The 12,337-nt window shown below is 41.7% G+C and overlaps 1 protein-coding gene across 1 annotated transcript in view; it reads left to right on the plus strand.

The window, feature by feature from the left end:
* The first annotated feature begins 1,845 nt into the window (after positions 1-1,845).
* C1H3orf70 (chromosome 1 C3orf70 homolog) overlaps positions 1,846-12,337 on the plus strand; it is a 119,079-nt gene continuing 108,587 nt past the window's right edge. Inside the window, exon 1 of the mRNA XM_061413787.1 lies at positions 1,846-2,287. Within this exon, the coding sequence (XP_061269771.1) occupies positions 2,092-2,287 (196 nt within the window). The 5' untranslated portion in view covers positions 1,846-2,091. The remainder of the gene's footprint in view (positions 2,288-12,337) is intronic.

A 12,337-nucleotide genomic window follows, 5' to 3' on the forward strand; every position in this document is an offset into this window, starting at 1 on the left:
TGGTATTCCCATCTCTATAAATTTTCCACATAGTTGTGATCCACACAGTAAAAGGCTTTGGCGTAGTCAATAAAAGGGTTGTTTCTCTTCAACCCCTATTAAATGAAGACTTCACTAGAGTCATATATATGCAGATTACAGTTACCATCTTAAGCCAAGGTTAAATAAAAGGGAAGACTGCTTATGGCAGTGAAGATTTTCAGAGCTTGAAGATGAATTTGGTTATTTCAAAACCATGATGAATCTCTTTGTTAGTGCAAAGCAGCAAAGGAATAAAGTAATGGAGAAGGTGGACCTGGGCATAAACATGTTCCCACACATCATTTGTACTGAAAGGCTTCGTTGTTGTTCCCTGAACCTTGGCAATTACAGGCATTTTCCTGTGCTCTGAAAAACATTTGGCAAACAGCGAGAGGAGGTCCCCTCCTTTTCTGTGTTCAAGGCTGGGCTCTGGCCTTGTTGCAGGGAAACGCTAATTCCCAGTTGTTCTCCCTGGCAGCAAATGGTTTGTTTTCTCCTCACTGAATCCTGCCAGGGGTGAGTTCTCAGCAGCAGAGCCTGGCATGGAAAATCCATTTGGAGCAACTAGTCCCCAAGAGGGAAGAAGGCAAGCCGATTAGGGGGTGCGGGGGACAGCTGCAGCCACCGTCAGGGCCAGTCACACCTGCAGGCCGGGGTGGGCATTAATACACAAAGGCACACACAGAGTCCACAGCAAACACGAGTCTTCTTGTATGCCCACAACTACACGAACCACACCCAACCAAATCCATCCATATATACCACACACGTACACTCAATATAGCAGTCACATGCACCACACTGCCATATACATAGCACAGACACATACCCTGCATAACAACTGTGCCCACCACACCCCACATACACATGGTTACACAGAAACTCATCTACTGAATACCACATACAGAACGTATACCCTACCATACAAAACACCCCACTCACTCTCCACAGTGGTCATATGCATCCATGCCACATATGTGCATGAACACACATCTCACAGTCCACGTTACAGTCACAGGCATCATACATACCACACACATACCATGCACACACTTAACACATCCGATTACACATACACACCACATCTAATCCACATAACAAATATACACACGAAACACATTCCACATACCAGTCCCATGCATCACAAATACATCTCTGTTACATACACAACCCCATGGCACCCAGCTTGATAACCTTCCCGCTTAGCAAGGTGGGGCTGCAGCCTCTGGCTGAGAAGGGGCGGGTGGTGGTGTTAACACAGGCCATGCCCTGCAAGCTGGTGGCCTTGGCCCAGGATGTGTGCCCCAGGGGCCGCGCTGGGAGCGGGAGACAGCCCCGGGGGAGCGCACATGTGTTCTGTGTGCACGTGTGCGTGCCCTCAGGGGCCGATATGCCCCGGCACTCTGGGTGTGTGTGTGTGTGTGTGTGTGTGTGTACGAGAGCAAAGTGGGCCGCGCGTGGGGCAAGGCTGTGCGTGTGTGAAAACTCCGCTCCCACCTGCGCAGGGACTATAGCGCACTGGGCGTCCGGGTCCTCAACGTGCACAGCCCTCCGCGGAGTGTGAACATGTGTTTCGGAGGGAGTGTGTGTGGGGGAAGCGTGCGTGGAAGCTGGCGTGCGTGTGAAAACCGAGCCTCCGAGGCGACTGTGTTCCTAACAGCCCTCCGTCCGTGGGGGCCAGCCTACGGAGGTTGAGTGAGTGTGCGGCGGCAGCAGGGCCGCCGAGCGTGTGTGAGCAGCCGTGTGTGAGAAGGCGGGGCTGGCGGGGGGACTCGTGGCGTCTGCCGGAGCCAACGCGCGTGTGTGCGCGTGCGTGTGCACGTGGGGGCGCGGCGCGCGCCACGGCGGAGGGAGGGAAGGCGGCGGCAGGCCCAGCCCCCGGTCGCAGCGCCCGGGGCGGCTCCTGTGCGAGCCTAGGGACCGCTGCGCTCCCGCCGCCGCCAGCTCTGCTACCGCCACCTCCAAGGGCTGACCTGACTCCCGGCCCGCGCCGCGCCCGCCTCGGCTTCCTGCCCGTCCAGACGCCGCTCCTACCGAGCTCCCGGTCTCGGCTCCGCGGAGGGAGAGGAAATGAGTGCGGCCGCGGCGCCGGCGCCCGAGCGCGGTTGGAAGAGCGAGAAAGTGGACGAGGCTCAGGCCCTGGCGCGGAGTTGCGCCGCCCGCAGACCCGACTTCCAGCCATGCGACGGGCTCTCCATCTGTGCCACGCACAGCCACGGCAAGTGCTTCAAGCTGCACTGGTGCTGTCATCTCGGATGGTGTCACTGTAAGTCGAGCCACGTCTCCTCGCCTTTCTCCGCGGTCCCGAGGGCTCCCGCGGGGCCGTCCGGGGTCGTAGTAGGGACTGTGCGGCCTGGGGGGCGCCTGGCTGGGCCGGGGCTGCCCTGCCGCAGGCCGGGGCCACCGTGGGGTCCGGGCGGCGGGAACTGCCCTCGCGCCGGACCAGTCGGGCCGGCGCTGCCTTGGCAACGAGATGAAATCTGTGGGGAACCTACCTTTTTAGCCACTTCTACAAAAGGGGTCTCCCCGTCCCAGGGAAACTGGGGTGTATTCCTCCCCGCCCCCCGCCCCGCCCCTGTTTTCTTTTTCTACCGAAAAGACCAGGCGCGTGTGGAGAAAGGGTAGAGAGCCGTCAGAGTTGACGACAACTGGAGGGGAAGTCTTTTTTCAGGGCTGGTGGTTAAAATGTGTACCTCTTAATTTTTTCACTTTTGTCTTAACTGGCTGCTATTTAGAAGAAAGAGAACCCTTGGATTTGGAATCGTAGCCCATTTCTTGTATCCAGATTGAGAAAGCGCTGAAGAGTGAGGGAGTGCTTCCAAGAAGTTAATATTAAGAGTTTGGAAGGGTGAACTCCTTGAATACCCAGTTCCAGCATATAAAGCCAGTGTATTATAGAGACTGTTTTAAAATTGCAAAAATAAAATGAAAGTAAGCTTCTGTGATCTTAAAGTAATTTGTAGAACTAAATGGTCTAGACCTTTTCTCTTATGTCTATCCTGCCTGTGATTTTTAAAATATTTAAGTGTCCATTTAATCAGAATTTCACTATTTTATTAGTTTATGGTATTTGGCCTGCTATATCTGATGAATTATTTCTTTTTAGAAATGTATTCTAAACTTAGTTCCCACATAACCTTATAATAGAGGGTTTGTAGTGTTTATTTAGGATGCAGATTCTCAAAGTGATCTTAAAATTATTTTTTCTTCGTTGGTTAGAAAAAATGGCTCCCAACAAGAGATGCAGTACATAACAGATACTTGTTTCTATTAATTGAACATAATAAAATATGTTAAATTTATGACTTCAGGGATAGAGAATTCTTACATTTCCTTTACAAATGCAAGACACGTTGAACAGTATTGGTTTTTTGCATTCTGTGTACTGTTGGGTCTGTTTTGTCCTATATCTCATTATTCCTGTTGCTCTCAGCTCCATTCCTAATTGTATGGCATTGCTTCCGTGGGGAACAGGGTGAAGAGTTGAAAGTAACAACTGTGGGAAACCTGTGATGCTAGAGTACACAAGTAGGGTGACTCCAGTGAGTCCATTTCCTGTGGAAGTATAGAAAGAGTCATAGTGTGAATTGTGAGGAACATTAAAGATGGTCCAGTTCAGTGCCTGTCATTTCGGCAGTCTCCCCTTTGAGTACACCGTAACTGGTGGTAACCTTGCAGTCTTCTCAGGCAGCCTCTTCCTTCATTAGACAGCTTTGACTCTTAAAAATGCTCTTCCTTATATGGAGCTAAAATCAGTTACATTGGAATTTCTTCCTACACCTCCTATTTCTACCTTATGAAATCATATATAACAATCTTAACCTTTTTTAGATCCTGTCTGTTTCAACTCTTCAGATATACACATGATGTAGACTGTTTTACCCTATCTCTAGTCACAGCATCTGGCCTGAAATAGGTTTGTAATTCACATTTGTTGAATGACTGAATGAAGGTAGCCATTGTTTTCCTCTCAAGCATCGTCTTGTCCTATTTATAAATCTCCATTCCTTTCTATGGGCTTCCCAGGTGGCTCAGTGGTAAAGAATCCTTCTGACAGTGCAGGAGATGCGGATTCGATCCCAGGGTCTGATCCCTGGGTCAGGAAAATCCCCTGGAGAAGGAAATGGCTGCCCACTGCCATATTCTTGCCTGAGAAATCGCATGGACAGAGGAGCTTGGTGGGTTGCAGTCCATGGGGTAGCAAGAGTCGGACATGACTGAGTGACTAAACCACCACCATTCTTTTCTGCCTTTCCTTTAATGGTGTTCAGGCCCCTAAGCATCCTGGTTTTTCTATTCTGAACATATGCCGATATGGTTATGATTCTATGAAGATAGTGACCCCTAGAAGGGTACACCATATCCCAGCTGTGGTATGATCTGTCCAAAATTAAGCAGGACTGATATCGCCTGTTTGATATACTACTGCTGCAGCTAGCATCACATTAGCTTTTCCTCCACATCATATTGAGCTTGTCGTTGTCAGATTGAACTAAGCTTGCTGTGAACTAAGCCATTAAGCCTCTTTTTTGTTTGTGTGTGTGTTTTACATTTGTGGCATAAGTTAGAGCGCTTGCCTATCTCATAGTTATATATTTGGGATATGGCTACTCACAGATCACTTAGATAGATCCCTTCCGTATATTTTCCTCTTTCCTTATTGATAAAATTGTTAAACAGGAGAAGACCACAGATGAAAGTCCTGAACTGTCTTTCAGGTTCATAACAATTCATTAATGAGCACTCTGTTGTTATGATCATTTTAACAGTTACCTCACTACCTAATTGGGCTTCCCAGGCGGTTGAGCTATAATCTGCCTGCCAGTACAGGAGACCAAGAAATGTGAGTTCGATCCCTGGGGGGTCCGATCATTTGGTGTAGGAAATGGCAACCCACTCCAATATTCTTGCCTGGAAAATTCCATGGACAGAGGAGTCTGGTGGGCTACAGTCCCTGTGGGGTTGCAAAGAGTTGGACATGGCTGAGCGACTGAGCACACACACACACACACACCCCTTATCATACCTTTATCCACCTTTTGTTTATCTTCTCTATATTGGTTTAGTGAGATACTGATCAGATACTTTGTTGAAATTCTCCCAACATACTACTTTTATGTCTTTTTGATACATGATGTCTATCTGTAAAAATACTTCTGTAAAAAAAAATAAAGGAAATTAGTTGAGTATAATGTAGGTTGATTCCACAGATGCTTAACATTTTCTTTTTTAAGTGATTAGTGGCTACTTTTTAAATAATCTGAATTTAGAAAGGACTGGCATTGAGTATACTGGACCATTCGCAGTTCTTTTTTTTTTTTTTAAATCAAGCCTGCATTTATTTGCTCTCTTCAGTCTTTGGCAGCCTTCTGGGATTCCATGCTTCCTCTGCTGCTGGTGGTTTGGTGATCACATCCAAGAATAGCTTCAGTTCATTTAGAGCAGCCAGCTGCCCTGTTCAGTCTCCTCACCTGTGTGAGGCATCAATTCTTTCTACCCTTTTTAAGCCTCAATATTATTTTTCTTTAAGAGAAGCAGAATTAACATATTTGAGAAGTTCTACTTCCTTTGGAATGCATGAACACAACATCAGTCCTAAATAAAATTCTTTTAATTTTGGTGAACATACATTGAGCACCTTCTCTTTATGAGACATTATTATGGAAACTAGGAATACAGATACGAATATAGCTGGATCATGTCCCATAAGCAGAGTGTAAGGGTGTGATTCATCCTATATTTATTTTTGCATTCCTTTAAAAGCACAAATGATATGAATGAAAAATGATCAACTTGTTCACCAAATTGGTAAATATTAAACCAGGAAGACTACCTTGAGATGCTTGAGAGAGGAAATTCAGAACAAATAAAGGAAATTCAGTTTTATATGGTTGATGTTAAATTTGTGAAATTTATAACCTTATGAAGTAGAAAAGGCTGCAAGTGCATACCTGTTCATGAAAGACACAAACTGTGTATATTTGACAGATGCAGTGCTTGATGTAAAGGAAATAGTATATTGGGTAATCGATTTTGAGGACTATGTCTGTGATGAAAACTGGATATGTTCTATTGATGTCTCTGTCAGAGATAGATTATTGGGCTGATTGAATTATGGCCCTGAATCTGAACCTTTATTTTTTTTTTAAGGAGTGGTATTGGGTTGGTTTAACAAATGAAGGATTCCAAGAAGAGTTTTGAGAGAGGAAAAGATATGGCTTGGCTAGGGAAGAGGGATGGTAAACAATAAATCATATGTAGATATTGTAAAGTAGCTTTTTTGTGACTGGAGTAGATAGAATGTTAGAAGAAATAAGAAATTTGATTGTTGAGGTGTTAGGGAGGGATGAACTGGACAGTGGGGAAGTTCCAGTTGCTAGAGACCTTGGCATTATAATGGTGAAATGAGTAGTGGGGGGATGAAATCGGCATGGGAGAATATTTTCATATTAGTGTAAAAAAATAGGTTGAAATTCATGCAACAATGTCTATTTAATGGAAATTAGAACAGATTAGATTTAGAGGGGGAGGAAGAGGATAGTTATAAAGGATGGATTCTAGAATTTTGCCTTATGCAGCTTGGATGGATGGTGATGCTGTTCATTCACTAACAACCACATACTGGAGAAGAACTAGGTTTGGATGATCATGGAATCATGAATCCACAAAGACCATGAATCCAGTTTTGTATCTATTGAGTTTATGTTGCCTTGTCATTGCATGGCGATGTCAGTAGGCATTTGGATATAGAGGATATAGAGCTTGGAGAAGTCTGCACTGGAGATAATATGGAAGTCTATAACTTCTTTATAGATTGCAGTTGTAGCCATGATGAAGCATGAGATTGCCAGCGGAGAAGTTATAGTGTGAGAAATGAAGAAACCCTTTAGGCTTTCCCTTTAGAACACTTAACATGTAGAGGCTGGTTACAGGAGGATGAGCTGGCAATTGAATCTAGGAAGAGATGGCCAAAGAAGAAAAAATCTGGAAAGCATGGTATTACAGAGGCCAAGGGAAAGGAGTGCTTTAAGAAAGTGTATGAAGATGAAATTTGTTTTCAGCAGGTTATTTCTTAGATATTGGTGAAACTAGAAATAGTGATTTTTTTTTTTTTTAATTACTGAAGAAGAGGCTGAAAGGTTTAGTTTTGCAAGAATAACTTAAGGAGTATACTTAATTACAGCATAGCTATTTGCGATCATGAATTCTTCAAGGTAGAAAGGGAATAAAATACCAGGATAAGAGAATTAGGACACAAAGATAGTAGTTAATATTTATTGAGTGATTACTTTGTGCCAGAGTAAGCTGATTATGCTAAGCATTCAATAACCAATGATGTTATTATGTCCATTCTATAGTGGAGGAGAAATGCTTAAGTCAAGTGACTTTCCCGTGGGCATGTAGCTAGTAAGGAGTAGAACCTGGATTTGAAGCCTTGTCTGTCTGATTCTTGGGCCTGGAGTCTTAACCACTACAGGCATTCTAGAGCAATTTAAAGTTAATGAGCAAAATCAACAGTTTTTTGGCTTTGTTAAAACCAGTGATGGGGAAAGTTTTTAAGAAATAGGTGGCAAATTGTATCAATTGCCATAGTGAAGTATAGAAGAATGGGAAGTGTAAAGAGATCCCTGAATATGGTGAGGCGTGAAATCCAAGTTAAGAACTATCAAAGAGAAAGTGATGAGAGGGTGTTGGGGGTGAGGCGGGGATGGATAGGTAGAGGTGGGGTCATGTGTGTGATGTGATGTCTGTACCACCAGCAGAACTCAGCTTTTATTGGCTTAATAAAATCACACAATAGGTGAGCTCAGTTTTCTGCAGAAGACATCTTAAAAGATGTCTCTTTCAGGTTGAAAGCAGGAAGAGTGGGACTTGATGTAGTCTAATAGATGATATTAACATATCTAAAGAAAAACTGTTAAAGCAGAAGGTGGATAGGCAGCATTGAATTACAGAAAAATGGGAGTAGGAGAGGCAGAATTTGGAAATGTTTTTTCCCAGGACTCTTCAGAGAAGGTGGCACAGCCTAGAGGCTTAAATGTCTGGTCTTGTGACTGGACTATCTCAGCAAGTGTTTGGTTATAATCTGGCCTCCTATTTTTATATGTCCTATAGGGAAAGAAAGCTGATTAGAGGATTTAACTGTCAGGACCTTGGGGCAAGTATAGGTCTGTCCACTAGCTAGTGTATTAGCATTATGGTTTTTGCATTACTCTGTTTGTTCTATTTTCCTGCTTCTACTCAACCTCCCAAATCAAGTTCTGACTTCCCTGGGGTAATGCCAGCTGGTTTTCCCAAAGGGCAGCTCAGGCATATCAGTAACAGAAGCTACAGAAAATATATTTGAGATGTCTGACAGTGAAAACTGGCAAAAAAGGGCATGGTAGTTTGATTAGATGGAGGAGTCAGCTGAAGGTTTTTTCTTCTAATGAGGCCTCTTTCTATGTCTGGTAATTAAAGGAAGAGGATTCAGGTGTTAGCCAGTGCAGAGGTGAAGTCAGTTTCTGAGTTTTCTCTTTTATCCAGAGATAGAGAAAGCTCATAGGTGTTTTTCCATCTAAGTGGTGTTTCGATAATAGATGACAGCACACTTGTTGTTTATATGCAGGCACAATTGTAACTTTATGCGTGTGTTAGCTCATTTGCACTTCACGACGGCCTTGGGAAGTAGCTATTGTTATTATCCTCATTTTTTAGGTGGGCACTTGCTGGAGGTCCCACGAAGTAGCCCTGGCCACATGTGGTCAGTGTATTAGAATCTCACAGACCAGCTGGTACCCAGGCTCTGGGTTTCTTGGTTCTGCTCAAGGTACAATAAGGAGGATTTCAGCTATTTCAGATTCTCTTTGGAACAAGGAGGATTTAAATAAATAAGGAAAAATAAGAATGGTTTCTTATTTTAAGAGAAGGGCAACTATATGCAATATGAACTTTTTGGAGTGGTTGCAAACTGTACAACTAGGCTTTTAAAAAGCATTTAATGGAGTTTGGGATCTACATGTGCACGCTGCTATATTTTAAATGGATAACCAACAGGGACCTACTGTATAGCACAGGGAACTCTGCTGAATGTTATGTGGCAGCCTGAATGGGAAGGGGGTTTGGGGGAGAATGGATACATGTATATACATATGGCTGAGTCCTTTGCTGTTCACCTGAAACCATCACAACATTGTTAATTGGCTATACTTCAATACAAAATGAGAAGTTAAATAAAAGATATTTAATGATGTATTTGTATAATATGAAGTTTCAGTCATGTCGTATCTTCAGATGATCCCTGACTAGTGCAAGCCTCTTTTGGTGAGCTTTGCATGTGTACCGTTAATTATTACTGGTTTCCAAGACTGATGAACTTTAAAAGGTTTGAACCAAACAGCTTTTGAGGACCTTTTTATGACTGTTCCCTGCATTATAACACCCTCAGTTTAAGTTTATCCTCTCATGTTGTGGAACCTCATTAATTCACAAGAAAGAATATCTTCAGAGAAGTTAAGTGTTATTAATTCCAAATAAACACAGGGACATATGTTTAACTTAAACTAACAGTTATCTAGAAGAAGATATGCTTTCTTGAAAAATAAAGTACTTTATATATAAAATGTGAGGACAGAGTGTGGTCGTAGAAAGAGTGAGGGCTTTGGAGTCAGACACACTTGAATTCAGTCCTGGTTCTTCCATTCATTGGCAGGATAGCTTCGGATAGGTTACTCAACCTTTCTCAGCTTCAGTGTTCTCTTCTGAAAAATAGGAATAAAAATCCTACTTCACAGGGTTGTTGTGAAGATTAAATGACATAAGCAGAGTACTTAGTGCAGGTGTTCAGCATCAGCCCCTCCTCAAAACAAGCGATGGAAATATTAGTATAGTCATCCCAGGGACAGGCTCTGCAGTTGGGCTTTGTGTCTGAATCCTGGCTCTGCCCACTGGCTAGTTACATGGTTTGGGGGAAGTTACTTAACTTCCTTCTTTCAGTTTCATCATTTTTAATACGGGGATAATAACATAGTTACATTATCATAGTGGTGATATGTCAAAAACCCAAACTCCAACTGCTTCTCCTTGAACAAATGTCCCGGTTAATCTGGGATTCACTTTGTAACCACACTCATTTGTTCAGTTACACACTTCAACACAGATGGTAAAAACATACATTTTGAATAGAATGACCTTTAGAAATCAAGTTTTTCAGTTGTCCTCATTGTGGGAAGATCTATTTCATAATAGCTACTTTGTGATAATTTATCTACTTTTTACCTTGGAATTTTATTTTGTGCTCTTCCACTCCCCTGCTCTATCCTATTTTCCACCATTGTTAAGCAATGGATAGTTCTGATTAATTAGATACACCAGTTAATAAGTATTATTATTATATTATAGCAAACATTATATCAAACATGATATAGAAGTATTGTATCAAACATGGGTTAATATGTTTCAAAGGATCAGAATATTATAAAGCTGTTAAAGTGAAGCTGCACATACTAACTTTAATGATTGCTATCCTGTAACAATACTTGGGTATCATCTGGAATATTGATTTTGTGTAGAAAAATGGCAAAGTGCTAATTATATGCAACATGAAGGTTTTTGGACTGGTTGCAAAGTGTATAAAACTATGCTTTTTAGGAGGAGTCCTGGCTGCTAGAATGATGGACAAAGTAGAATTAACTGTTTTTGCAAGTTACTTTACTAAAATTCACAGAATTTTTGTTTTGTGTTTCTTTTCTTCTTATTGTTGGTTTGTTCTTCAATATTCTGATATTTAGCAGTATTCTGTAAGCACACTACCAAAAACATGCAATGTCTGAAGTGGTCAGCAGCTACAATATCTGTATCTGCACAATGCCCTGAAAAAGTCCATTCAGGACAAATTTTTTAACCTCCCTAGTGCTTATTTGCCCATTTAAAACTAGATTCTTAGTGTGATATAGAATGTTATTTCTTCCTCTGTATCTCATTTAAACAGACCTTTAGTGAGATGAAAACACTAAAAGAGTTTTGTAGTGATTTGGTATTTTGTGTAATAATTGTGGTGTTTTGTGTCTGTTAGACTCATTTGTTTTTTCTTTCTGTCTGCACACACACACACATGCACATACATGTGCTTTTTTTCATTTAAAAGTAAGTTGCTGACGTGGCATTTCACCTAAATATTTCAGCATACCTCTCATTTTGCTATGAAACCACAATACTAATCACACCTAAGATAGTAACATGAACTCAGCAACACCATCTAATACACAGTTTCCTTAATTGTCAAAAAATTAATTTTATAGCTGACTTTTCAACTCGAGAGCCAATCAAGATTCATATATCACACGGATATTTTAATGGCATAGACTGTGGCGATGGTTTCACAGGTGTATACTTACCTCTGCACTCATCACATTTTATGTATTAAATCTGTACAGCTTTTTCTGTGTCAGTCATACCTTAGTAAAATGGTTTAACAAGTGAAATAAATCAGTGGAATAAAAACATTCATGCATCACATTTCATTATTGTATCACTTCAGTCTCCCCTTTAAACATTCTAGAATAATCATACTTTTTTGGGTGGTATTGAAGTTTTTGAAGAGTCCAGATTAACTGTCTGTAGTATATCCCATGTTTTAAATTTGCCTTCTTAGATTTAGGTTAAACATTTTTGCCTAGATATTAAATTTGTGCTGTTGTATCCCTTGTATAGCATTATAGGAGGAGACATAGGTCCCTGTGTTCTACTTGTGTAGGGTGATGACTGCCAAATCTGTCAGTATAGACATATTGTTTCTCCTTTGTTACTTTTTTTGTATAGTCATTTTAATCACTTAGTAAGAGTAAGTAACTGTGGAGTGATACTTGGACACTGAGTGAATATCCTGTTCCCCAATAAACTTTAACCCATTGATTTTAGTATTGACTAGAGAGTCTGTGTCAATCACTTATTACATCGTGTTGATAGTGATATTCTAATTCTGTCCTTCCTAACATTTGATGGCGTTTGAAGAGGTTTCTTTTCTTTGTATCTCTTCTCTTTTAGGTAATATGATAGGCAACTTGATTCTTTTTAATGTGCTATAATCAAGCATCATATTTTTTTTTGATGCTCAAATTGTCCTACATTTGGGCAATGAGAGCGTCTTCAAGATGGCTTTGTGACCTTTTGACATGTCCCTATCATTTTACTTTACTGCTTTCTGAAGCAGTAAAGATATTCCAGACTTACCTAGTGATTTCCTCACTCCAGGCCAGAAATGAGTCATTTTTCCAAGAAACCCATGTTCCTTTCAGTGAAGAATGGTATGGAAACCATTATCTGGGTTTTTAATGTA

This window comes from Bos javanicus, chromosome 1 (assembly GCF_032452875.1).
Source record: "Bos javanicus breed banteng chromosome 1, ARS-OSU_banteng_1.0, whole genome shotgun sequence".
In the NCBI taxonomy this organism is placed as follows: Eukaryota; Metazoa; Chordata; class Mammalia; order Artiodactyla; family Bovidae; genus Bos; species Bos javanicus.